This window comes from Platalea leucorodia (genome assembly GCF_965183815.1).
Source record: "Platalea leucorodia genome assembly, chromosome: 2".
Classification (NCBI taxonomy): domain Eukaryota; kingdom Metazoa; phylum Chordata; class Aves; order Pelecaniformes; family Threskiornithidae; genus Platalea; species Platalea leucorodia.
Genome location: NC_138824.1, coordinates 32,355,197 through 32,382,084, shown reverse-complemented (window position 1 = coordinate 32,382,084; position 26,888 = coordinate 32,355,197). Strand labels below are relative to the sequence as shown.

Sequence of the window (26,888 nt, the reverse complement as noted above, 5' to 3'; positions counted from 1 at the left end):
CTGCCCAAGTGCCAGCTCTCCATGGCTTAGAGTATTTTGCTGGTATTTTCATTGCAGTAAAACTCTAAGAGCCATAAGCAAGCCAGTGAGACTGAGATGGCTCGTGGGACCATCATGGGAAGAATGAATCATCTGCCTTGGAAATATAAATGTTTATGATCACTGCTGCTATTCTGCACATATATTCTTGAGATACACAACTTTTACAAGGGTGTTGATATTTATATAATTCCATAAATTTAGACAGTGCATTACAAACACAATATGCAGTCGTAGCTATAAATGGCAGAGCAGTGGGACAGAACTTTCAACTATTTCTTGTTTTCTATGCACACAAATGAGATGTATGGCACAAGTTAAGGAACTAGAGGAAAGAAAATACAGTTATTAGGCAACAAAAAAAACCCCATGTGACTCTCCATATTTTAGATGGTAGAACGGGAATGGAAGACTAGACTTCTACCAAATAACAAAAAAATAAAATCAGTCCCCGAGATTTAACTCCAACATTTAGCCATGACTAAAAGACAAAGAGCAGAGAAATATTCTGAAGTGAAGCTTTTGATAATAGGTTCTTTTCATGGCATCTTTTCAGTGTCAATGTGGCAAACTAACACCTGCCCTTGACAAGAAGGATTCTGACAAACAAATGCACAATGCAATCAAATGACTAAACTTGTTTCTAAACCTTGGCTGATGCTTTTTTAGTGCTCACACCACTATGGATGTGGACACACAAATCTATGAAAAAAAAAAAAAAAATCACTGGATGCTGTAGGAGCATCATAACAATGTACCAAGGAAGACATTCTTCTAGAAAGCCAACTAATAAATTCCCAGTGCATATTAAAAAGAGACAAACCAATAACTCTTGGTAAGCTTTCTAAACTCAGTATTAAGAATATTGTCAAAGAGTTTACTTCAAGAGTTAGATTTGTCAGACAATGACTGTAACAGCAGTTAAGGCCTAAGGCTTAATATCGGGTACCTGACGTCAACAAGCAACCTAGTACTGATGCAAGCAGTTCACAGTTATTGTATCTTTATTTTTTTTAAAAGGCTTCTTGCATCAGTCTGCACCCTCATTTCCATTTCTCCGCTCAATTAACAAATTCGTTCAGAGAGGAGGAGAATCCTGGTGCAAGCAGTACTTTTAGAGCCAGGTCAGTTATATCTTCCATTTAATTTCTTCATTTTATACTGGATATATTACATTTATATTGGGTATACTACATAAAATAACAACTGGGGAAAAAAATATGCACTGAATTACCATTTCAAAAGTCCACTGAAATACTTCTGGACACTCAGATACTCCCAGACACGCCAGACCATGATTTCACATGAGGAAGATCCATCCTACCACAACACTACTTGGCTCTGGTGATGGACTGACCCACATTTCGTAATGAGGTATAACATTCAGAGCTCTGAATCTCAAAAGTGGGGATCCACACCTACTGTAGGGAAGGTCATGCTCTGTGCCACTGCTGCCTTTCTGCCATGGGGAAAAGCAATTACTCAACACGGATGCTGTTTTCACAAGGAAATGGCCACTTTGGGCAGAACAGATCAGAAAAGTGGTTTTAACAGCTTTCAGTATGTATTTAATGATTATTTTGTTATACTGATGTCTTTCAAAAAAGCATCAGTCAGGTAGAAAAGGTGAGCCTTTGCTTTATTGTCCACAATAGCATTTTCTACAGTGCTTCTTCACACTGGATTGACGGGGTTTCCCACGTGTCCTCATCCACCAAGTGAGCCATCTGTGAAGTCTGATCCACGGGTGCTTTCTCACCCTGGGCTATTAATAATGCATCTTCTCCTCCTCCTGCTAACTGAAGGTCAGAGCTACAAGAACAATTAGATTCATCGAGTTTGTCCGTCAAAGACTCTGCTGTAGTTGTAGAGGACTGTTCAGTCTCTGTTTCAGCTTGTGGTTCTGTTTTAAAATGAAGTCCAAACATGTTATTTCGGATGAGGTATCGAACACACTGCAAAATCACATTCCTTTCGTGTCGGATGTCCTGGGCCAGTAACTGGAAAGAAAGAAGAGAAGATGATGCACATTTCCCTCTATTACTCTGTAGCTGATACAAGCCTAGCACGATGTATAGCTCTACTCAGTGATTTTGAACATCTCTGAATTTAAATAGCTGGCTCTCTCACACAAGTCCTGGGCACGCAGAGCAGTGGCTCTGCCTTATGCGAGACAGCACAGGAAAGCCACGTATTCCCACATCGGGTGCTTTCCCCCCGACTGCCTGGGGCTCTGGCAGAGCCAGCAGGTGTGTTTGACAGCACCACCGCACAGCTTGCTGGGCTGGGAGATCTAAGGGCTTGCTGTCCCCTCCTCCCTCATACCAGCTCGCCCTGACCAGACCTCTTACTGATCAGTTCAACTCACCAGCCAGGAGAAAACAAACCTGGCAATTAGCAGCAAGTAGTGGGGCGTTCTGTTTTTTTTGTTTGGTTGTTTGGTTGGGTTTTTTTGGGGGGTATGTGTGTCAAAAGCTGCACAGGGTGAGCAAAAGGCCCAGCATAGCAGAGAAGAAGAGGTGGGACCAAGCATCCGGAGAGGAGGTGGCAGGAGGGAGCTGCCCTTTTGGGCAGCAGCAAGCTGCTACAGCAGCGCAGGTTGATGGTCAAACACCGCTTTTACAATGACAGAGGCTCATAATGGCCACTATGGTACTGGCACATGACTGTACCACTGAAATGGATGAAAAATACACACGTGCTCAGAGTGCACAGGTCTAAGCACCACTCATTTAGCACCATTAATGCACTAAGGCAGGTAGAACAAGTGACAAATCTGATGGTATCTTTTGGATTAAGCTGTCAGTCTCACTTTGCTCAGGTGGTAGAGAATGTCATGGAATATACCTAAACACCAGGAATTCCCCCCCCAGTTATCTGACTGTAGACCCAGCTGATGATGTTCTTACACCATGGACTATAGCACCCGAAACAGAGAACGCATTCCAGGCCACATATCCCAGTACATCAGGATAGCACGTCTATTAGCATCTTTTACACTTCTCCAGGTTATACTGTATCTGTAATTTAATATCCCATGCATTTTTAATTAGAAAACCCCAATGAGTAAAAGATACTTATAAATACAAGGAAAGGGCATGTTTCATCAGGTACCAGACTATGGATTTAAATAGCAATAACTGGCTTGGGCTATAATCCACCGACCTAAGTCTAATAGCTTAATTGAAGTGCTAGAGGCCTCCCTCATCTCCCTTAACCTCAGTAAAGTTCATTTTGGTGTTTTAAAAAAAAAAAATCAGCCAGAAGGCTGAAGGATCTTTTGTCATTGTGAGCCTCAGCCAAACTAGTACTCTGAACAAACAACAGGTTTAAAGTAAGTGGCATCTGTACTACACATCCTAGCTAAATTTGGCTTGTAATGTCACAGAGAAGCTTTTTTGTTGTTGTTTTTATAAGTTAAGTTTCAGCAGTGGTTTAACCAGCCGCTTTAAAGTGTGCATATTTCTGTTTAGACTGGTTACTAAGAGGTGTTACAAGCAGCTAACACCTAAAACGAGCCTCAGAAACCTCCCGTCTGAACTAAGACACGCACATTAGGGCAGAGAAGGGACAGCATCATGATGTTTTCTTTGCCGGACTGGGAGAAACTGCTGAATTCCCAAATGGCCAAATAAAGGCACAGATGGGAGGCATGACCACCCTATCAAAGACTGTATCTTTGTATTATATGTTTTAATACAGGGATGGGTATCAGTGGAGTGATGCTACACCAGTTTTTTATTTTGTCAGCATACAGAATGGCTAAAAACACATTATTGTTTGCACGGCTACAATAAACATGTTTTAGTAGTGCCGAAGCTCACTGCCGAATGAGTGCCAATAGACATCTGCAGCTATTCTCCTACCTCCCCTTTTATTTTTTGTAAAGTATCATTTCACTGATACAACATCCTTTTCTTAGCAAACCCATTTCCTTACTTTTTGGATATATTCTCAGCAGTGACTCACTAAAATTTCAACTTTGCTTCCTCAAGGTTTTTATACACTGGCCATTTCTGAGAGCGGAAGCCGACCTGCGAATCTCAGGCACTCCTCTGTGATTCACAGTCACAATACACATCCTTTAACAACAGTTTTGAGCAACATTAAAAGGCAAAAAAATCCCATCAAAATACAATGTTAAAAATGGACTATACCGGCAAGCTACACTTCAGGCTTCCAATGTTCTGCCAGCTTCTCTCAGCATGTGGGACTTCATATGACTTTTTTTCCAGAGTCCTCACTGCTTTGATCACCAACAACTTTGAAGAGCAAGAGATAAAGACGACTGCATGCTTAGGGAGCTACACAAAGGGCAAACACTTCCTTTTCAGTCACTAGGAGTTTTAATTCTTGGCAGCAATAGTAGTACGTGCTAAAAGGACTATCAAGGGATTTCTCCAACATCTGCAGCTTGGGATGTGGTTTATCAGGTATCTCTTGCCTAAACATCCTGTGCTGTTTCAGAGCCCTTATGTCAGTGGCACCCTGCTTTCTCCTGTGCTCTGCCCACAGCAAGTTTTCCTTTGATGGGAGAGCTTTATGCTGGCTATTTACAGAATTACAAGGGTAGTCTACCTATCTGATACTACTTTTGAGCACGAAATGCAATAAAAGCTTCAAAGTTTTCTTTACACTAAAGAAAGCCACGAAGCTTCTAAATAGGATGCTTCGCACTGTTACTGAGAACAGAATCATAACACCTTGGACTCACCCCTACAAACCTTTTTACCCTTCTAAGACACCAACCTGCTCTTCAAGGGACCAGTGCTGTCACCTCCTCAGACTGGCCTACCCGTGCTTACAGAGGAGAAACCCGTGCATGTGCAGGTTGCAGCTCAACACCACTCTACAGTCACCAAAACCCATATCAACAAGATCTCTTTGACTGCATTTGAAAAAATTGTGCGCTCCTTGATCAGAGGAAGGCAGCTGAATAGCAAAGCCAGAGGCAAAGAGAGCAAGATCAGAATAAGGCTGATGGGATCACATACAAACAAAACCTATTGGATACTGCCACAGGGAGGGGAGAGGGAAGAATAAAGGTTTTGTCCTTTGTGCAGCTCATTTTAGGCACGTGATTAAGTTGTCATCTCTTGCTCAAAGTCAGTCGTTACCTGAATGAATGCCCATTACCAGGGTATTTCTATTTGTCTATTTAAGCATCTACACTTTCTCCGAGTGAAATGCTCACTTCGCTATTTTAAGACAGGACCTTTGCTAACAGACTGCTCTGACTTCCCACAGGGAAGAGAAGAACTGCTCACTAATAGTGCTCGTCTCGTACAGGAGGCATTATTTTAGCACTAAAACTGTTACCATTTCCAGCAGAGTTGGACGGCGCTTCGGAAGGAGAGGTAATGTTTTCTTGTCCCACTTATCAGGCCCTCTGGGGGGACGTGCATTTGAATTCGAGCTTCTTAATGTCGTGCCTGCATATTCCGGACGTTTTTGATTCAGGTTTCGACTCCAAGGAACACAAGTAGTTTGAGGCGTATTTCTGAGCGCAGCCTGGTTTTTCTCAGCTTTTGTTGCAGTCTTGACAGGGATTTCTTAAAGAAAAAGAACACACTTTCATCTCAAACTTAAAAGCCCCTTTAACATGCTTATATCCCCATGCACTGCCAGTTCATTAGTACTATTCTTGCTCACATAACCTGATGTGAAGATGTTCAAGGTTTACTTGGAGGAAGGGAGGGTTTGGGTTGGGTTGGGTTTGAGGTTTCTTTTAGAATACAAGGAATAAATTCTGAACATTCACAGAAAGGAAAACAAGATATTTAAATTCTGCAATAGAAAAAGAAAAACAGAAGTAGTAAGAGTTGAACGAGATTTTCAAACCTCTGTCTTGTTATCACTTAGAAAGTGTATTGCTTCCACTTCACAATATAGCTTGCTGCAAATTTGCTGCTGAGACAATCACTATATAGTTAGAGCAAAGGATGCCCAAGTTCAATTCCCTGCCTGCTAGATGCTCTCTGTAACTTTGGGCGGGCCATCTAGGGTGAGTAAGGCATAGTGACTATCTGCAAAACCAAGGAGCAGCAGCAGTTCTCTACCGTACACCAATGCATATGCTCAAAGGAGCACAAAATCCAAGTTCAAGTCTTAATGCAACACCCAGAAGTCTTCTATGGAAAAAGCCCTTAAGAACATGGAAATGAGCTCCCAGGGTGAGCAGAACAGCCTTCTTCTGGCACTATTCAAACATGATTTGAAGTGAGACTGAAGACAGGCTGCTTTTTTTTCCCCCAACTAGGAGGAAAAACGCTTGGGAAATTCAATGACACACACCCTAACTGAAGACATTTTACGCCCCTCCTTCAACCCAGGACATGCTGCTGAGAAAAGGCAAGCAAAGAGGGGGGACAAAGCCCACTCCATTTTTCAGGAAACTCTGTTTGAGGCTTTCTAAAGTATGCTGTAGGGCTGGGGGCAGAGGGAGCGTTAGATGCAGCACAGGCCAAAGGGACAAGGCCATCTCCGTGCACCAGCTGTCTGCACAAATGCTGGGTTCTGTCTGGGTGCTCCTCCGAGACTGGCAGCTATCACCATACCAGGAACAAGTAATGGCTCACCCAGTAACCCCAGTTAGTGCTCAAAACTGGGACGAAGGAGGGACGGGGAAACAAGAGGAGCAGAATAATGGCATATGCTTTTTACTCCTCCCAGCCTGTCCTTACGCATGGCTTACACCAGTACTAGCATGCATTGTCACTGAAAGCAAACTAGAAAGGATCTGTACACAGATCGCAAAAACATCCCTGTGCAAAACCTTTTACAGGCTCGTCTCTTTACTTGTATAAGCCTAAAAATCAAAAGGTACAAGACAGCTCTGAATTACAGCAGTGGTAGACAGGCCAGAAATCAAAAGGCATTTCCATAACCAAGTGTTTTGGAGATACAGCCACTGAACTGGCATTACATTTACATCTTTGCTAAATATGTCACAGCTTACATGTTGTATTTTCTTCTGCAACACCTTTGATTTCTCTTAAAAGTTTTTTCTCAAGAAACTGGAAGTACTATGTAGGTTCTGTCTGGCACTGATAATCTGCAGCTTTCATCAGCTGGGGATGCAGCTGTAAAGAGCTACCACTGGGCTACTGCACTCAAATACTGCATTTATAAATAAATGGGACCTGAACAATTGGATGGGAGATGACAAAGGACCAAATACAGAAGAGGTGAAGCCCCCACTCTTCCCAAAGAAGGGTCATTTCTGATCAGATCTTATCATTGCTTGCAGTCCACACCAGCACAGTGACGTAGGGGAGGAGGGGAGAGGAGAAGGGCAGAAGAGACACTCCTACGCACCTTCGGGCTCGCTGTCGGACGCGCTGCCATAGTTGGCCGACAATGAACTCAGGGCGGAGGTGACCTGCTTGGGAACAACAGTCAATCCCAGCCTCCTGTCTTCAGCTGCTGCTTCATCCTTGTCGGATTCTGCAGGGAGAGAAAAGTCAAGAGGGATTTTTCCCAATGCTCCTGCATGCCAACAGCCAGCCTTGCTGCTTGCCCCATCTCACCACTACGCAAGAGCGATGTCGAGCACCATTGCTCAACACCGTGGACTGATAAAAAAAAAAAAAACCACACTTGCCTATGCTCTACAGACATTCGGTGGCAAAGTCGTCTCACCACTGGTTTACAGTCCTGCCAGCAAAGCTACAGAAGCAAAAAAAGTTTCCTGAACAATAGCTTGGGCTTTCTGGTTCTTTCTTCACATACCAAATGTAATTATAGGTTTTATTATCAAGTGTAGGTAAAGAGAGAGAGAAAATTTCATGTGTTTTGAAGTCTTGCTGGATTTAGTCCTGCAGAGGCGGGGGAAAAGGAATCAAAAGCTAGTCAGGGAAGGGGGAAAAGAAAAAGAAAAAAAAAAAAAAAAAAGGGAAAATTAGGCTCATTCAAAGCAAGAATTTAAGAGCAAAGACATTTTTGGATAGTAAAAAAAGTTCCTAAGAGACATTGAGAACTAAGGCTACAAATTAGACAACCAGTTTTCAGCAGTGCTTCATCAGACTATTTGATGCTTAAATCCCCACAGAGCATTATGGACACGCATGAGTAAGCAAGATACTACAGTCTCAAACTGCCCCAAAAGACAATACTGGGGAGACAGGAGGCAAGCAAACCAAAAATGCTGAAATTGAGGATAGTAGGAAAACAGAGCCCTACCAGAAAGATTCCTAAAAATAAACATGCATAATTGTGATGGCTTTAGTTTGAAACAAAGGATCTATATGCATCAAAATCTTGGAAAGACTCTCAGGTGAACAGTGCTAGAGTTAGCAGGAAAACTAGGAAATGCTTTTCAGTCATACACCTGCATACATATGCGTATGTGTATACACACACAGACACCACTCCTAGAAACACTTTGAGAAACTAGTGGCCTGTTGAGACTTCTAGAAAAAGACTGGTTGCAATCTTATTTTCACAAAGAGTTGTGCCTTCTCCCATCCCCTGTCTGTCCAAGCCTGCCCTACAGGAAGGCTGCCTCACACTTAAGAAGATTTTACTGAAATAAACACTTTTGAGATCTTTATTTTGAAATCACAAATGTTTCTCTGTTCTCTTCTAATATATCATTAACAATTGGCAATTTGATTCATTGGAGCTCATGCCGTTCGGTAAAGCAACTTTTAGATAAAATATGCAGGTATTTATCTAAACTACCTACCTGCCTCTTTTTACTTTGAGCTCTTTTTGAGAAAGGTTGAGTCTCACTGGTTTAGTAATCATGCCAATTTGCAATTACATTGGAATGCAGTGCATTTTTCTAATGGAGAATACATAACATCTGCATATACTTAAGCAATTATAAAAATAGCATTTACTCCAAGTTATTTTGGTTCATTGCTGTTTTTTTCTCTCTCATCCAAAATGTTGAGTGCATACTGGGGTTGTGTGCCTTTTCTTTTAATTTTCTTTAAATTTTAGAGAATTATTTTTAATTTGCTTTTTAGCAAATTAGGAAAACACATTTACTGGAATACATTTTCTCTTTGAGAGTAGCACGTTTGGAGGAAGCATTATGCACTATGGAATACAACTTACTGTTTCTGGTCAGTAGATTCCCCCCCTCAAAATTTTACACCTGACAGGCTCATCGTCTTACCTTGTTTCTGCTTATAAATCAAGAGGAAAATTCTGTTTTCTTATCTCCCATTCAATTTCTTAGCTTTGAAGCAACTAGCCACTAAACAGAACTTAAGTGAATGCATTATGCAATAAAAAAATACATTCCCTCTAGAGAAAGGGCTGCTGCTGTTACAAATGTTTAAATTCTCCAACAAAATGTACCTATACAGCAAAATCATGGACTTCAGTTGTGTAATTTTTTTTTTTAAAATTCTACTGAGTTATACTGTGTTTGTTATTATTTGTTATGACTATATTTCTCAAAAGTATAAAGAACTGCAACTGGCTTTAATAATGTGTAATAAGCAAGTACCACGTTCCTTTTCTACCTATTATAACAGAAGTTACTAGCTGTACTTAGGTATAATTAGACTTTTTATCATTAAGTAAAACACAGATGCTGCAGGGAAATACAGTTATATTTAAGCATACTTAAATTTCCCAACACGCAGAGATTAGTGGAATAAACAAATTGCATAGGGATGCTGACTTCTTGTTCCCACTAATTGAAGATTATGTTTTCAAGAGGAAAAACTCAGCATCAGACGTCTTTCCAGGGGATGCATTCTAGCCTTGTTGCTAAAAATAGCCAGCGTATAAGTCAGCTTACATGCCATATTCTAAGAGTACTGCATCACTGCTGAATATATTATAAATAGTTATATCTGGAGAGTTTATATTGCTGCCGGCATGTGGGAACAAGACATGCTCACCAAAAAAACTAAGCAGCAATACTGCAGAAAACAGACACATGGAGAGTATCAAGAGTAAATTAGATAATATAGCAAAAACTAGAATTAAAAGAAAAATGTTGACATTTTAAGTAATTCACTTAACTCATACAAGGAAATCCATTTGTTTTCACATTCTAAATACTGTTATTTCAAAACCACAAAGGGATATTTAATAGTCTTTAAAAAATAATTTGATTGTCAAAGTATTTTATTCTTCTTCTGGCTTTATAAAGATTTTATTTTACACGTTGGTTTAGCAACCTATGTTGATGCATGTCCTTTAGGCTATCGTACAGTAGGCCTGGCAGAACGTGTAATATTGCACACAAACTTTTTGGCAGCACTTCCCAAACCCTGACTAGCAAGCAAAAATTTCGGCATCTAAACTTCAAACAACTCAGATGCTATTTCTTTTCCTCTCCTTCCTAAAGCTACTACAGTACCACTTCCCTATGGCTCAAACCACTTTCCCTTTGCTGCCTTTCCCTGCCAAGTGTTTTGGACAAAAAAGCATTTCCTAATCAGGAGATTATAGTAAAATAAGATTATTATGGTAAAGTACTGGTTAAAACAAAGATAGAATTGAGGTGCTCCATTAAGATCCCAGAAACCCTCTTCAGTTGGCTAGCTAAATATTGATTTAAAGCAAGTAATGTATTTTAAAACATACAAACCTAAACCAAATAAGTATCCAGCATGGATATTTTTCAAATCCAAGACACTCCTACATCCTATCTACCAACATCTTCTCCTCTTCAGATTAAGCATTTTTTGATCATACCGAACAAAATTTAACGCTTCCTAATTCTCACAGAAAAATCAGAAAGACATAAAACTAGTCTGCTAGATTTTCCCTGTGTGTTTATAATACAAACAGCTTGGCTTGCAAGCAAACTTATGTAGAAGTGCTTAGTGCTGGTAGCATCTTAAACATTCTTGTGTCAGCCTTTCCAAATCAGAATTTTTCTTCATCTTCAATGACTTTGTATTTCATCTTCTTTCCAAACCATATCTTGGCCAAGTCTACTGTTTTAGGTCCTCCTACCAGCATATGTGGACATGAATTCAGTCAGACACACACACACACACACGCATCTCAGACTTGTAGACTACTGAGACAGTTTCCTCCATAACAGGCCAAGCCTACTAGGGCAGAAGCTCCCCCAAATACAAGATTTACCCCATTTCCTTTAGATAAACCATTAACCCATGTTTCACAATAATCACACTGGAAATTTTCTTAGAAGACCATGTCCTGAATCAGGATATCTCTCTACAGAAATTTCCATTTAAAAAGGAAGTTCTAAGTGCAAGTTTTAGGCACAGGGATGTGGGACTACCTTCATGCTTATGACACTGTTGGCTCTATCGTAGCCACAATACAGCAATCCTGGGCTGGTTTTTTTTGTTAGTAACAATGAGAAGATAAGTATGACAACAAGCTCCCCGCTATCCTTCTCCAAGCATACGGTAAAGTGTTGCATCAATCTTCTACTAAGAGGGATTTATCCCATTTTAAACATGCCCAGTTAGCCCTCTTTCAATCAAGGACAGAGTTTACATGTTTTTCTAAATCCCCAGCTCTCCCCAGAAGCTGCTAGTTACACAAAAGTTCAGTAATCTTTTCAGCAGTACTACTTAAAATAAAAATTCTCCAAGTTCCTTCATCTTACCAACATCACTGTTTGCCAGAAAACCAAGAGGGTCCCCGTCCTTCACGTGTGGCTGAGCCGACAAAGCATGCTGTTTTTCATGTTCCTTTTCACACATGCTGTTTTCTGGTCCATTAGCTTCATTTTGAGTTCTATGTACATTATAATCTCCACTATTTTTCCTAAATTTCTTCCAGAACGGGCGCCTTTGTCTTCTCCTTTGTCTTCCTTGCTGCCCAAACCTCTCTTCGTTTTCTGGAGGTTTCCACATCCCCTTCATTTTGCTGGAGAATAGAAACACAAAACTCATACAAATGACAAGCTATGAGAATAAAATCAATTGACGTAACCAAACAGCTCAGGCCCACATTTAAGGTTCAGCAACCCAGCATGATGCCAGGACTTAGTCCAGCTCAGCTAACATGTGAGTAGTTAGTAGTCACAGCTCATCTCATTGGCAGGGCAATGTGACAAAGCTGGAACCTCAATGAAGAGTTTGAAGTTCATGAGTTTTATCTTTTGACAAGGCAAAGGGTACGAGGGCTAGCAAGTTTCTTGATCATCTGCAGTGTGAGGACATAGTGTTTTCATTTCACATTACAAAGCCAATAAATATTCCCTTCACTTAATCAATGAAGTAATTCAAAAAGAGGGGGAACGCGGAATTAAAAAGGAATCATCTGCTATAAGCATACTTCCACTGCTCAAGTCTCCTTTTTCCAGTTACAGCTCAGAGAAGGATCTTGCTGCACTAAAACCATTCAGCCATCCAACACCATCAGTTGCAGCAATAACTGCCTGCTCCTGCCTCCAACTAACATGACGTTCATCTTTTTCACTCGGATGGAAAAGGAAGAAAAGAAACTTCTATCAGGACAATGGATTTTAAAAAACCTGAAACAAGTCCTAAATTACGGAAAGAGCACAGCATGCTGGTTGCACTAATCTTCCAGGTTATCCTATAAACACAAAACATGTTTATAGGGAGGGACCTGGAGAGCCTAACAAACTCTCGTCAAAGTCTACAGACAGAAGAATAGGTGTGACCCAGACAGAAAAGCAAATATAGAAGTGACAACATAAGCTTCCTGAAAATACTTATTTTCAAGCAACAGAAACCTAATTCAGCAAAACAAGACTGCAACTAATCACCAGCACATTACAACAACAACAGACATACAAGATCTACAGTCTTGAATGAGCCCCATGGTTCCTTTTGCTCTGTACTCTCTCCCTCAGCCTCACCTACAGAATGGCAGAGGTCCTGTTACCCCTAGTCAATCACAGAATACCACACTTGGGCAAGAGCTTCTTCCTGAAACTTCTCCCTGGGTCTAGAGCCATGCATCTGCAAGCAGCTTCTCACAGGTGTATTTCTAACCTGGTACCTTGTCACTGATAATCAGCCAGTGGAACATGCGAGGAAAGAAAAAAAGAGCATAAAAGCAGGGCAAATGGTCACCTTTCTCCTCACTTACTTTTCAGCAGTGTACCACTTAGAGACCCTCTCTGACTTGGGACGCTCCCAAGACACTGATGGTTTTGCATCTCATGCTGTGGGATGCTGATGTCTGGCATCCCTGAAATCTTGCAGCAAGGTCTTAATATCTTGTGAAGAAGGACTCCTTTTGGTTTGTCTTCATTCTGATGTCCAAAATGGTCATTTGGTACCCCCATCCTTCTCGAGTTACAAGAAACAGTGTATAACAGCATTCTATTCACCTCTTCCCACCTATGGAATTTTTCTAGATCTCCATCATACAGCCCTTCCAAGCCACCCACTTCTTTGCTTGTACAGAAATGTTCCCATTACCAACATTCCTCTCTTCCATACCTTTCCAGCTTAATTAAGTCCTTCTTGAAAGAACAGGGCCTGCCATAGCATTCAAAATGGCTTTATATCTCAACAAAACATATCTCATTTAATTCTCCAGTCATTCCATGACAGTATCTAACACTGATCGCTCAGCCCTGATTCACCATGGCACTCCTGTGGCACAAGAGGGAAGCCGCCACCTTCCTGTGCATCAGTCTCATCCACAAAAGGAAGCTAGCATTAGCTCCCATAATTCAACTCCATCTAGACAGAGAACTGCATTTCTGAATTTGAATAACCAGGCTCTAAATTCAGGATGTTGTTGTATAACCTAGAAGATATTGAGCAAATATAGGCTCAGTTAGAGGCGATGTCCTTGACCAAGGGTTAAAAAACAACATTCTGATTTCCCTGGGGCCTCAAACACCCAGAAAGAAACCCCAAGGTCACAAACACATCCCAACAAACATCAGCCTGGCATCCGCCTTCTGCCTTCCCCTCGTGAAAGATGTCCTCTTCACTTCCCATTCAGAGGGGATAAAGAGCCATGCGCTATTAATCAGCTGTTGCAAGACACCACACAGACTGCCAAAGGGGTCCTTTGGCATCTCTAATCTCACATGCGGGGATGCTAAGAATTAGCAGTTGTAAAGCACTTCAGAGAACCACAAATGGAAAGCACCGTAGAAGTGTTAAGTATCTAATCCCTTCTAAATCTTACTTAGCTATTTGCTTTAATAGTACAGCTTGCAGAGAACAAGCTGTATTCTATTTTTGCCTCATGCATCAGTAAATTTGCCAGATAAGCACCAATTCCAGAATCTTTACTGTTGATATACAAAGCAGAAATTACAGCTTTTTGGACAGTTCATCAAGTCTATAAAGCTAGCAGTTCAGGGAAGGGAGGGGAAAAAAAGAATAGATTTCTAAAATCCACAAGAGTTAAAGGTCACTAAGTGAAATCGAACAGCGGACAATCTCTAGTTTTGAGGGCTTTGTTTTTCCCAAACAATTTTCCAGATATGGAGTTACAAACACATGCAATAGATAAGCATGGAATTGCTGATGGACATTTAAGACTACATAATGCACTCAACTCACAGCCACAACAGTTACCAAATAAACCTGCAGACACCAAACAGTTTGTCACTGTGACAAGCAAAACTCATCTTTGCTCATAAGAACCTCCAAACAAAATTCCGTATGTTTACGGTAGTCTCAATGCCTAGGGTTTGGTTCTTTGGGTCTAAAGCACTTCTGAAACTTTACATCTTTTGAAAGAAGTTTCTACTTTAGTCTTTTATACACCCATCCTTCCAAAGTCACAAAAGGCAACTGGCTGGAGGGGGTGGGTAAGTGTTGGGTCTTCTGACTTTATTGCCATTTAACAAATCACACTAGCCTAGGATGAACCCTGTTCTGCACTAGTTCAACCACTTTACCATGGTGCAAATTTTATTTTGTTCTATGTAATTCCCTATTTAAAAAAAAAAAAAAAGCAGACAAATTCCAGCTTCACTTCCATGCAGCAGCAAGTGGGATTTAGCAAAAGTCTCTTAGAAGTGGGTCTCCTCCTGCCTTCCAGCTCAGTCGTTTTCATTCAAACAAGTGATATTCTGGGGGCATGGATCATTATAACATTTTTTAAAAGTCCTCCCACAGGCCCTAAAGAAGAGCTAATGAAGTTATCTGGTTCCCCAGAACACTGACACTGTGGGGAAGAAAAAAGAACACACATCGTACTGGAAAGTAATTCACAATATAAGGGAGAGAACAGCTGAAAATCCAACTGGATTAAGTATTAGGCCCAGAACAAAGGTAGCAGATAAAGATGATGGAGAGTAGAAGAAAGAAGTAGCACTACTTATGCTATGAAAATAAAGCTAAATCTTCCTCCCCTCTTCACCTGAGTATTGATTTATCATCTGAAAGGAGAGAGTAAGAAGACAAATCTGCTCATAAAATCTCTCTTGGCCATTTTCAGGCATTAGAGGATTAGACCATGTGGGTTCATTATGTTGCGTGACTTCAGTCCCCATTATTTCTTCTTCAGAGACCAAGGTTATGCTGATCTAATGAATGGCCACTAGAATACGGTTTTCTCAAACATGCCAGAGTGCAGAATTCAGCACGAACATCAGATTTCTAATACAATTATTGTTTAATTTAACTGAAGTGGACTATGAAGCACTGTAAACAAAGGAACGTTTTATCTGCAGTTTGTCAAATGACCTGTCCTCTGCTAAAGGGCAGCTAGATCATATGTACGGTAGAGGCAGTAAGTGCTGGGAGACCACAGTAAGAGAGCATACTTCGGAACTCATTAGGAGGAAAGTAACAAGCTTCTTTCAAAACGCTTACCCGAACTGTTGGGTAGTCAGCACTTCTCCCCTTTCTTCCTTGTGCATCTGCATCATCTTCTTCTTTTCAATGTTTGCCAACGTAGGGAAATTCCTAGAAGGAAAAAAAAAAAAAAAAATTCACTGGCTCTTAAATGATTCACTGTACTTTGTCAATTCACCCTTTACCAAACCAGCATTCTCTATAAATATAATAGATTTTTAAAAACCTAATAGATTTTTTTGAACATTTCATGGAAGTTTTTATAGACTGTTTCCTTCTTAAAAAGGCAAGAAACCTGAGTCCATTTATGCTTATATACTCAGATTAAAAAAAAAAAAAAAAAATCTACCAAATGGGCATGATTAGATTTACCAAACCATCAAACAAGCTACAGACAAACAGCTCAGTCACGCTTGTGGACCCTCTGCCTGTCCCTACACATAACAGCATGATTTAGTCCTGCAATTTTATTTTTATGGCGCTTCAATTGGAATATTTGAAGGATCTCAAAAGGTACAACATGCCTTTAGCAAACCAACTACTGAGTTCTTGTAATATTAAAAATAAAAAAAAAAGGCTATAAGAACAGCTTCTAGGTGCACAAGATTAATTTAATGTAATAGTTAAGGAAAAGCACACAAGTTTCCTCTCAAGCAATATTCAGTATTGCGCTTGCAGTGACCTCTGCTTCACGAAAATTACTGCCCCTTTTTCCTTCCAGCTTCCAAGAAAAATTGCTAAGTCATGCAGATCAAAACAAATCTACTGTTATAACCATCTCCCAAACTATCCCTCTCTTCCATTCTCCTCCTCCCTCCCCATCCCTCCCTGCGGACGAACGCCACGCTGGTTCTAACATGCAAGGCCTGCTGCAAATTACCGTCAAAGCCCGAAAATGGCTATGCCGGTTGCTCTGTAAACATTAGTTAACTAAATCCCAGTGCTTTGAGATAAAGGTGGTAAATGGGAAACACACATGCACCGCACCCCCACCGGCTTCTGGACAGAAACACAAAGTATAAATATTTGATAAATCTATTAAAATGGAGTAACAAGAAACTTAGAACAGTTACTCACTATATATAGCTATCAAAAAGGACATGTATCTTTCTTTAAATATTTAATCTTATCACACACATCTTCCCTGTTTTATAACACAAATGTTAAGCCTCACACTGATGCAAGACAGCTTCAACCACACACCAAGGGAAAAAGATGAGAAGCATTTCCTACGAGACACACACCTAAACACGTTACAGAACTTGTCTCCTTTAAGAGGATTTGAACATGAGCTGTCAGTGTCTATTTTCATCGGATTTCTCCCAGAAATCCACCACACAGGTCAAGCAAGCATAGGGATGTGATGTTTTATCTCCACTCTTCCCTGTTAGCTACATTTGTTCATCCATGTTATAACACTCCCAGCACACAGCAAGCATGCAATGAATTATTTAATCTCAAGAGCTTCACACTGACAAAGACCCCTGCGCTTGGCACCCCTCCACAGTTTTAGGATAAGGTGCTTTCCTTCACATGAGTAAGGCTCACAGGAGGGGAGAGAGCTATAAAATAAATAGTTATGCTCAAAAGAGCCCTGAGCTTGTCTTATTTTCTTTTAGAAGACACAAGGGAAGACCCTTAATCCTGGAGCAAAAGAGTCTTCAAAGTGCTCTTGTAGTTATGCTGATTAAGGACATATTCAGACACGCTCTCACAACATGATTTGAGACGTGGCTGCCTCCCACTTTCATTCCTATGAGTTACCACTCCCTCCACCGAGCCACCGTAATGGACTCCACGAATGCTTTCAGTTTGCTTCAGTGCCAAGACAGACAGATTTCTCCTAAACCACGCTTCCAATTGACACAGGCAGTAACTAACAGCTAAAGAGAGTTCAAGTCGTAAGTCTGAGTATGCCTCCAAAAGCACATCTGAAGGCACTTGTAGGGGCTGTGTTTATTTTCCCCAGCTCTCCTCAAATGTTAAATAGCATTTTACTCACTGCCTTTACCTTGTGCAGAAAAGGTACCTATTTTGACAGCACACATGCACAGAGCGTTTCATTTTATTCACAATGAGCAAATGAGCATCTGTTAGTTTATTCTTCCATCTAAGGACTTGGTGGGCAGTAAGGTCTAGACGTTCGAGGCTGCAGGTCACCAGCCTCAGTACAAGGTAGACCAGGTTCACTCCTCCCCAGGTGCCCTGCTGTGCGACGACGAGGCTGGGCTAAGCCCACCGATGGGTCCTGGTGGGAGCGGGCCAAGCCAACCCCAGTTCTCCCTGCAAGGAGCAAGTGGACCAAAGAGGTGTGGACCAAAGTCACCCACCCACCCCAATGCACCAGCCCCAGTGCAACTCCACAACTCATCAGGTACCACAGCCCCGGCACAAAGAGGTCTGTGCACCTCCTAACATCAGCTAGATCTACCCATGGAGGCCGCAAAATTCAACGGGACCCTCAATGGAGGCAGATGCCTACAATGGAAACATTATGGTCTTGGGGTACAACTTTATGGCAGACTTTGCAAACTTCACTATCTAAGGACAGCCACAAAGTACTCAAGAGAGGTCAAAAATCAAAAAGACAGGAATTTTTTCTTTTTTTGATACAGAGAATTCTTATTCAGGAATGTTAAATTTAGGAAGACTGCTCCTAAACAGAGGTGCAACAATGCAGAAGGAAGAGCCTATACTGAATCTTTCCACATAAAAGGCCATGTGTTAAAATCCGATGAGCTGACTTGGGTTTGAATCCTTCTCAGAATTGCCCTCCTCCCCCAGTAAAAAATGGTTCTTAAAATGTTACCTACAAACACCACTGAAGCAGAAGTAGCCTAGCACCTAGGTCCTGTAAACAACTTGTCAGAGCTTGACCACAGACAGCTTCATCAGTCACCACAAAGGCTTTACAGATCTAAGCAATTTCTTGTAAAAGAGGGAGTTAAACCAGGACATGATGGCCTGGCACAGTAGATTTCATGAAGGAGCCAGCAGTGCCTGAGAAGGCAGCCCCATTTCATAGCAGCTGCAGTTTCCAACCAAAGACACTTCTATAATCCAAACTGGAAGGTTTTCAGCATAAATTGTCAGCATAACACCAGAAAACTGGTTTTCAAGCTAAGATGAATATATTACATATACACCCACAAAATGACATGCAGGTAAAGGATACCCTAAGCTTCCAGAGACAGGGAATGGTGACATTGAGCATAATCACTAACATGTGCGCCTTGGTGAGCAAATGTTTTTTTTCAATAAATGAGTGCACTAGCTGAAGTCATACATGTTTTATAGGCCAGCGTACTCTATCTTGCTCACATAAACATCAGAGTAAACTAGCTCTTAGCAAGCAGTGGAAAAACAGAGCTTTGCCAATGTCTAACAGAAAAAAGACCTGTTTCTACAGCAGTTTACACACTGAATTTCTGAGTCCAGAGCTATACAAGTTTATCTTCTTTATAGGAACAGCACTGTGATCAAATTGCCTCAATAATTTCTTGAGCTGGTCTTGATTGCACATGCACAACCAACAGCAAAGGGGACATGGACAGCCCAAAGGGAACAAAGATGGCCCAACAGAGAGCTGATAAAATCTTGGTTTAAGACTCCCAGGCATTTTATCAAGCATTGCATCTCTAGTGTGATTTTACCATATGTTAGCTGAGGCAGTTTTATTGCTAATCCATCCCTGCAATTCAGAGTAAACTTTATTGTATCTATATTTACCTTGATCTACCAACACATTCCTTCTACTTTGCTTTGTCTTCTCTACTTTTACCAGGTGCTAAGAAATTTTTTTCCTTATTACCACTCCACTTTCCCAGGGAAGTGGTTGAGTCTCCATCCCTGGAGGTATTTAAAAGAAGGGTAGACGTGGTGCTCGAGGACATGGTTTAGTGATGGACTTGGCAGTGACAGGTTAACAGTTAGACTCGATGATCTTAAGGGTCTTTTCCAACCTTAATGATTCTATGAATGCAACACCAGGGAGGATTCCAAGCTACTCTAGGATTATCATTATTCAACTAGAGAACCACAAATTAATTAAAAGTGGTATGGTTGATGGTACTGGCCTTCATTCATTAAGCACACGCTCAGCCTACGAGATGTATTGCATGGAAATACAGCAGTCAATCCCTAACCGAACCAAAAAAACCCAACAGATTAAAGAAAGAGGGGAAGAAGAGGGAGAATTTACAACCAACACACAAGATCAAGAAAATCCTCCAATGTTCTATTAGGACCTAAGCAAAAGTAAGTTTAACGATTCACTTTAACACCAGAGCAACCTTGCTACATTCCTTCTAATAACCTTTGCTCAAGAAGAGTTGGTTAGAAACAGATAGGCTAGCAGGACCCAGGTCTCACTTGGAAAGAAGGGAAGACAGCAATACTTCATTCTGACACATTAAGGAAATGCACTGTAGTTAATTCCCTTTAAACTTGTGTTTAAGAAAAAATATGCTGAAAAATGCACATTTGTCAACACTTGGAAGGGACAGAACAAATCAAAACAAAAAAAGTAATTGTAATCACCAAAGTTGGTGTCAGACTTCACGATCATCTGTCTGCAAAACACAGGGAAATCCTGAGATCCTGCTGAACTTCACATCTATCGTTGTCCCCTTAACTTCAGATTGCCTGGCTTGGCAGGTTCAGCAGGTCACAAACCATTAAAGAGTCTTTTGGGTAAGCAGAGATATGAAGGCTGCAGTGTTGAACAGGGCATTGTGCAAAATCCGAGACAGGAAAACAGCATTCTGACCCAGCATACTTCATCCAGAGATACTCACTCCTTACCAGCTCTCCCCCTTCTCTTCCCTCTATGCGAGTAAGGCTGCACTTTAAATACAGGCTCTTTCTAATAGATTTTAGCAGGATACACAACTGAGCAACACAGCAGCTAATTAATAAGAAAAATCCCAACTCTGTAAGTAATTATTTATAACAGCTGAAAGAACAAACAAGACAGGAATGTTAGGGATGCAGCATGGAAACACACACATTAAATCATTGCAACCTAATTAGAAACAAACTACTAATGACCTAAAAAGATCCATTCTTAGCTCTGACTGGAGCTTCTAGAAAGAAAAATGCTTTTTCCTGTCACCATAAACCACAACTGCCTAACAGCTCAGACTCCCTCCAATGTCCTTTTTTTCTGTACAATGCAATGTGTACTGTGAGTCAACAACAGACCTTCAGTATTAAACTGATGCTTTGCTAGAGACCCAATTAATGCTTCACAAAAGTTTCAGCAGGGTTTCTCTCTTCCCCCCTCCCGCCCCTTTTTTTTAAATTAAAAAAAAAAAAAAAAAAAAGAAGGATGTTAGTACAGCTTCCTTGTTGTACAAAGAGTAACAAAAGCCACGCAGGTAGTCATTCTACACGCATTCATTGTAGCTAAACAAGATGCCCACACAAGGACTGAAGTACCAAAATAAGTTACAGCAGTACTCCATCTAGTGGCCTTGGCTTCGAAGGTCCTAATCTCATATTGCCTTTTTTGGTTGGTGGTCGTGACTACAAGACCTTATTTCCATTTATTTTACCATGCCACAGTGAACGAAGGCTTTCAACAATGTTGTACCACAGCCAAATTATATTCATCTGTAAAAACCCACCAGTATGTGCCACGAGATTCTCTAGAAACTTCACAAAAATTATCTCAGGCAGAGATCCTTACAATTAACTGTAGATAAATATTGCTTTGACTCACAGCACCCACTCCCCAAGCAAACAGCACCTAAACGTGACTGTACATTCATTTCCTGCTTCCCTAATGTTCTAGTATACAGTAGAGCACATACTGACATACAGACCTTAAACATCATTTCAACACTTAAACCTCAGCATCAGCCACTACACAGGAACTCTTCCAAACACCTCCCAAAATAGACAAGTGTATGCAAAGTTCCAAATGAATAGCAAAGAGTCTGCATACAAGTATTGGTATCTTTCCTTGGAGCTACTGTTAGAAAATTAAGTGGGCCACAAGACAGACAAATCTAAGGACGTTTTGGTTTTTGCTCACTCTGTTCAAACACTTTGTATTGTAAGTAATAAAGACTTGGTAAGTATCACTCTTGGGGGGGTGGTGCAGGGAAGACAGCAATATGTAGAGTGAAAGCAAGTAAAAAACCCAAACCCTCAAGTATCTTTTGAATAAAATGAAACCTTGGAACGAAAACTAATCTAACACCAAACTTGTACTTGAAGAGATCACAAGCAATTTTTGTCTACTTAACTACGGCATTTTAAACATGGGACAACAGAAATTTTTGGGTTAAAAAAAAAAAAGCTGTTTAAAAAAAAAAACACACCAGGACTTACAGATTATCTTCATTTGTAAAAAATGACAGCAGGTGCAACAGTTGACTGCTATGACGTGCTGACACAGTGAAAGACTTTCCTTTGCAGTTCTGAAATTTGCAGAAAAAGCTGAAACCATGTCCAAAGGAATGTTAAACTTGCAGGGATTTGCTCCTTCCCATTACATGGGGAGAAATTTTTCGTCTCAATACAGCAAAAAGTGATGCAAGGCAATAAAAAAATATCCTACCATACATTCCACTCATTTTTCCTTTTTTACAAAGCAATTGTGTAAAAACTTACTAAGGGAAGTCAGGTTCAAATCAAGAATGCATTAACATTGCTTTCTGACAGAAATGCAAGCTGGATTCATCAGTAAGACTGCATCAGACAACTGGATTTATTTTCATTTAAAAAAAAAAAACAGGTGACTAGTACACTGCCCAAGCTCATCACCAGTGACCTTGAAATTAAATTTGTATCGCTTCCCACCCTGCATATAGGACTCTCGGTCACGGAAACAAAACCCATGTAGTGATCACTTGCAAGACTATATTCCAAGTCTGGAACAGAAGTGAGGAAAGCCTACAGCATCTTTCACCTGCTCGAAAAAGGTAGATTTTAATCTGTTCAACTTAAAGGAAAAAAAAAAACAAAAAACCAAAACAAACATCAGTGGGATAAGATCTACAGAAGTCCAGTGTGAATTTTTAAACACGGCAGTCCTGGTAAACAGAAAGAAGTTGTACCACCTCACATCACAGAATGAGAAATACTGCTTACATGTGGACTTTCTCATACTCCAGGTACAATGTGAGTTAAGACTGCTTGAGACAGCACCATTCCTGGATTCTGTTCTCTTTCAGTAGAAAAGTGTCAAGCAATGCAGAAAGTTCTTAAAAATTAGGAGAACTCCCTGTTGGGGTCTACTGGGACAAGTTAAGCTGTGGAAATTTGCACACAGTGGGATGTATTACAATTATAGTCAGTACAAGAGTTCCAGATTTATTAGTTATTAAAAAACCACCAAGCAAATGCACACATTTCTGACCTAAAATATCTCAGCGATCGGGCTAAAAGGAACAAGTCGTTCACCTAACCTGGGGTACCAAATCAAACATCTGGGAAAGCTACCTCCTTCTCAGTTGATATCTTGCCTTCTGTTATAATCATCCAAGTAGTCTCTGCAGCTCACGCCCTCCTGGCTCGGGCGTTCTGACACAGACCACTACCACAGGAGTTTTGCAGAGTCAAAGGAACAGCAGCAGCAAGCACATGCTACTACTGCCTTTCAGCTGTCATCTAATGATCACACAGGGAAAATACAGTAAAACAAATTCACCGGTCACAAGTCTTACTCACTTTTTTCTTTCTTCTCTCCATCTAGCGATCTCTTCTGGACTATCTAATTTGATTCTTTTAGCACCAGGTGCATGTGCCTAAGGAAAAAATGTTTCATAGGTGTTTAAAAGGGGAAGGAAAAAACCCACATGAAAAGGAAAAAAAAAAAAAAAAAAAAAAAAGAAAAAAGAGTGTCATTCTGCCAACTATAGTAGTATCACACTGTTTTCGTCTCCAAAAGTGGTGAGACTGCACACAGCGATAACAAAATGAATCTCATTTAAAAAAAAAAACAAACCAAACATAGTATTCAACATATTTTGATCCACAACATTGTCTCACAACAGATTCTACTCAGAGGTGATACGTTTTCCTTCCAGAAGACTGAAACCAAGCCTCTGAAGAATGAGAAAAGGGACTACAGTAAAGATTGCACAGACTCATATTTTGGGCCCAGGGGGATACCTACGTTCTTCCAGTGTATCTGAACTATCTTCTCATGTGCGCTGAAATTGCAACCTTGTTCCGTGCACTGCAAGATAAGGGGGTGAACTTAAGACACACCAAGTTACACAACAAATTATAAACAAGCATTCGAGTACACTTCAAACAAACTCAGTGCAAGATGCCTGTGCAGTTAGTTATACAGAACTTTTAAGCTACTCAATTTCAAAACAAACGTGATTGTAAAAACAGTAAGAAGGGATAATGTACTTCTAAATTTCATCTGATTTTAGAGTAACCAGTGAAGCCAACCTATCTGATAACTGGAGATAACATGAAGTTAACCTAAGACTCGCAAGACTCTCCAATTTCAAATTTTGATACTCCGTTGCAATAAAGGAGTGGATTTTTAAAATACATTTTCTACATAAAGCCTTGTCACACAAAACATTTTACATGTTATACCAATGTCAATGAATTAATTCCTGCCAGTGGGGAGACTTACCAATACTTCACAAGAAATATATTAAAATGACTTCAGCAATAAAACCAAAAATACAACCGAGAGCTCCCCTACACACAGCATTCAGAAAAAAAAAAAACCCTACTAACAGTTTTTGTGACTCTGGAATCTCTTTGCTAAGTCTTCCATTCAAAGAGTGACTACAGCTAACTACTTATCATGCACAAAGTTAAAAATCAAAGTGCAAATAAAACAAGCCAAACTCATCAACCTGTTTATGTTGTGAAATATGTTCATCATACTTCTCCTGGTTTTTATAGCCACGGTCACAGGTATCACAATAATGAGAGAAAACTGGCTCTTTTTTCTTTTTGGTCTGCAAAAAAAAGAAGAAATCACCTCAAGATTGCAGTTATAAGATTACAAGGTATTCCTATTTTTAATTGTGAAACACTTTTATGAGCATTTTTGTTAATAAAGCCATCAATTAGAACATGTTTCAAAAGTTTCAAAGAAAATCTAACATAACATGAAAGTGAAGGTCAAATCACTCATCTTCCAAACAAAGCACCCTGCACTCAGCTCTTTCCCCTAACCACCTTTCCATCAATTATCACTTCTGAAAATGTACCAGGCTGGCACAGGTTTATTGAGGGCTGGGAGGAGAGCTAGGTTACAGCCCTGAGTCTCTTCCCTATCAAGTCAGATCATGCCTGTTCTCACATGGCATGTAAGAGCTCAGAGGGCAGAAGAGATTCTTCCTTCTCCCACTACACGCATCAAGGTGATCTGGCTGTCTGGGCCTGATAATACAGCAGAGCCATAATGTAACTTAGGCACTCAGGCATCACCATGGTAAGGGCTTTTCTAAAGTAAATCTGTGTTAGAATTTGGCTGAAATGTATCTCTCTTTCAACAGGCTCAAGATTTGCTGACTGATTGTCAATACATTTGCTCTCTTGTAAGGGCAGGCACATTAGACAAGAATATGGGGTCTCTGGGGGCAAGTTCCACATGACTGTCACTGACACAGAACCACAGAATGGTTTGGGTCAGAAGGGACCTTCAAAGATCATCCAGTCCAGCCCCCCTGCCACAGGCAGAGACATCTGTCACTAGATCAGGTTGCTTAAAGCTCCATTTGACCTGACCTTGAACACTTCCAATGGTGGGGCATCCACAACTTCTCTGGGCAGCCTGTGCCAGTGTCTCAACACCCCCAGCAGAAAACATTTCTTCCTTATGTCCAGTCTAAACCTATCCTCCTTCAACTGTTTAAAACCGTTGGCCCTTGCCCTATTGCTACAGGCCCTACGAAAAAGCCCGTCCCCATCTTTCTTAGAAGTCCCCTTTAAGTACTGAAAAGCTGCCATAAGGTCTCCCTGGCGCCTTCTCTTCTTCAGGTTGAGCAACCCCAACTCTCTCAGCCTTTCTTCATAGCAGAGGTGTCCCAGCCCTCTGACTGTTTTTGTGTCCCTCCTCTGGACCTGCCCCAACAGGCCCATGTCTTTCTTGCATTGGGGACCCCAGTCCATACCTTTGGCTTGTTATTTTCTTCTGGAAAACGTTTACTAAACCCAGGCACTTGCTCATCTTGCCGTTTCTGGGATAAATTGCCATTTCCACCTTTTTAGGAAAAACAAACAAAAAAAAGAGCTAGTTGTACATACAGCTGGTAAAACACAGCCCCTGCTATCTCGGTGGGCCCGCTGCAGCAGGGAAGGGTCTGGGGGAAAGACGAGCCAGGGCTGCACGACCAGCAGAGTCAGCGGGGCACATGCTTGGAGGAAGAAGGCGTCCTCTGCCCCCCAAGGGTTAGGACAGCCCCAGGGTCCCCGCCAGTGAGGGATGGGAAGGAGTCCGTGGGCCCGAGAGAGAGATGACCTCCCCCGCGCCCCTCACCAGCGTGCGGGCCCTGCGGCTGCTCCCCGTAGGCCAGCGGGTACCAGGCGGCGGGCCGGGCGTAGCTGTCGGGCGGCAGGTAGTTCTCAGCGGGCGGGTAGCTCTCGGCGGGCGGCGGGCAGCTCTCGGCGGGCGGCGGGCAGCTCTCGGCGGGCGGGTAGCCATCGGGCTGCGAGTAGCTCTCGGCGGGCGGGTAGCCATCGGGCTGCGAGTAGCTCTCGGCGGGTGGCGGGTAGCCATCGGGCTGCGAGTAGCTCTCGGCGGGTGGCGGGTAGCCATCGGGCTGCGAGTAGCTCTCGGCGGGTGGCGGGTAGCCATCGGGCTGCGAGTAGCTCTCGGCGGGTGGCGGGTAGCCATCGGGCTGCGAGTAGCTCTCGGCGGGTGGCGGGTAGCCATCGGGCTGCGAGTAGCTCTCGGCGGGTGGCGGGAAGCTCTCGGGCTGCGGGTAGCCGTCGGCGGGCGGGTAGCTGCCGGGCGGCGGGTAGCCGTCGGGAGGAGGGTAGCGCCCGGGCGGCGGGTAGGGCCCGGGGGGAGCCCAGAAGCCGGGCTCCCAGGGGGGCGGCGGGCAGAAGAAGGGCGGGGGGAGCCCGGGCGGGGGCAGCCCCGGCGGGGGCGGCGGGTACCAGGCGAAGGGGTTCATGTCAGGCGCGACGCGGCCGCAGCCCCCGCTCCGCGATGCGCTCCCACCGCCG

The 26,888-nt window shown here is 41.9% G+C and overlaps 1 protein-coding gene across 1 annotated transcript; it reads right to left on the bottom strand.

Moving 5' to 3' along the window:
- Window positions 1–26,840, bottom strand: NUFIP1 (nuclear FMR1 interacting protein 1). The gene is made up of 10 exons (XM_082335950.1): window positions 26,197–26,840; window positions 25,832–25,920; window positions 24,566–24,670; window positions 23,857–23,919; window positions 23,409–23,485; window positions 15,750–15,842; window positions 11,594–11,856; window positions 7,357–7,485; window positions 5,359–5,591; window positions 1–2,039 (listed from the first exon to the last, which is right to left on the bottom strand). Exons 1-10 carry the CDS (start codon window positions 26,834–26,836, stop codon window positions 1,701–1,703), a joined length of 2,031 nt encoding a protein of 676 aa, XP_082192076.1. The 5' UTR covers window positions 26,837–26,840; the 3' UTR covers window positions 1–1,700.
- Window positions 26,841–26,888: the final 48 nt, after the last annotated feature.

Bases quoted from the DNA above. Each gene is read 5' to 3' on its own strand.
- NUFIP1 (XM_082335950.1), bottom strand. From the start codon at position 26,836: ATGAACCCCTTCGCCTGGTACCCGCCGCCCCCGCCGGGGCTGCCCCCG. The intron at 23,920-24,565 runs GTTGATGAGTTT...CTTATCTTGCAG, and splicing joins ATATTTCACAACATAAACAG to TGCACGGAACAAGGTTGCAA. The intron at 15,843-23,408 runs GTGAGTAAGACT...TTTTCCTTCTAG, and splicing joins TGGAGAGAAGAAAGAAAAAA to GAATTTCCCTACGTTGGCAA.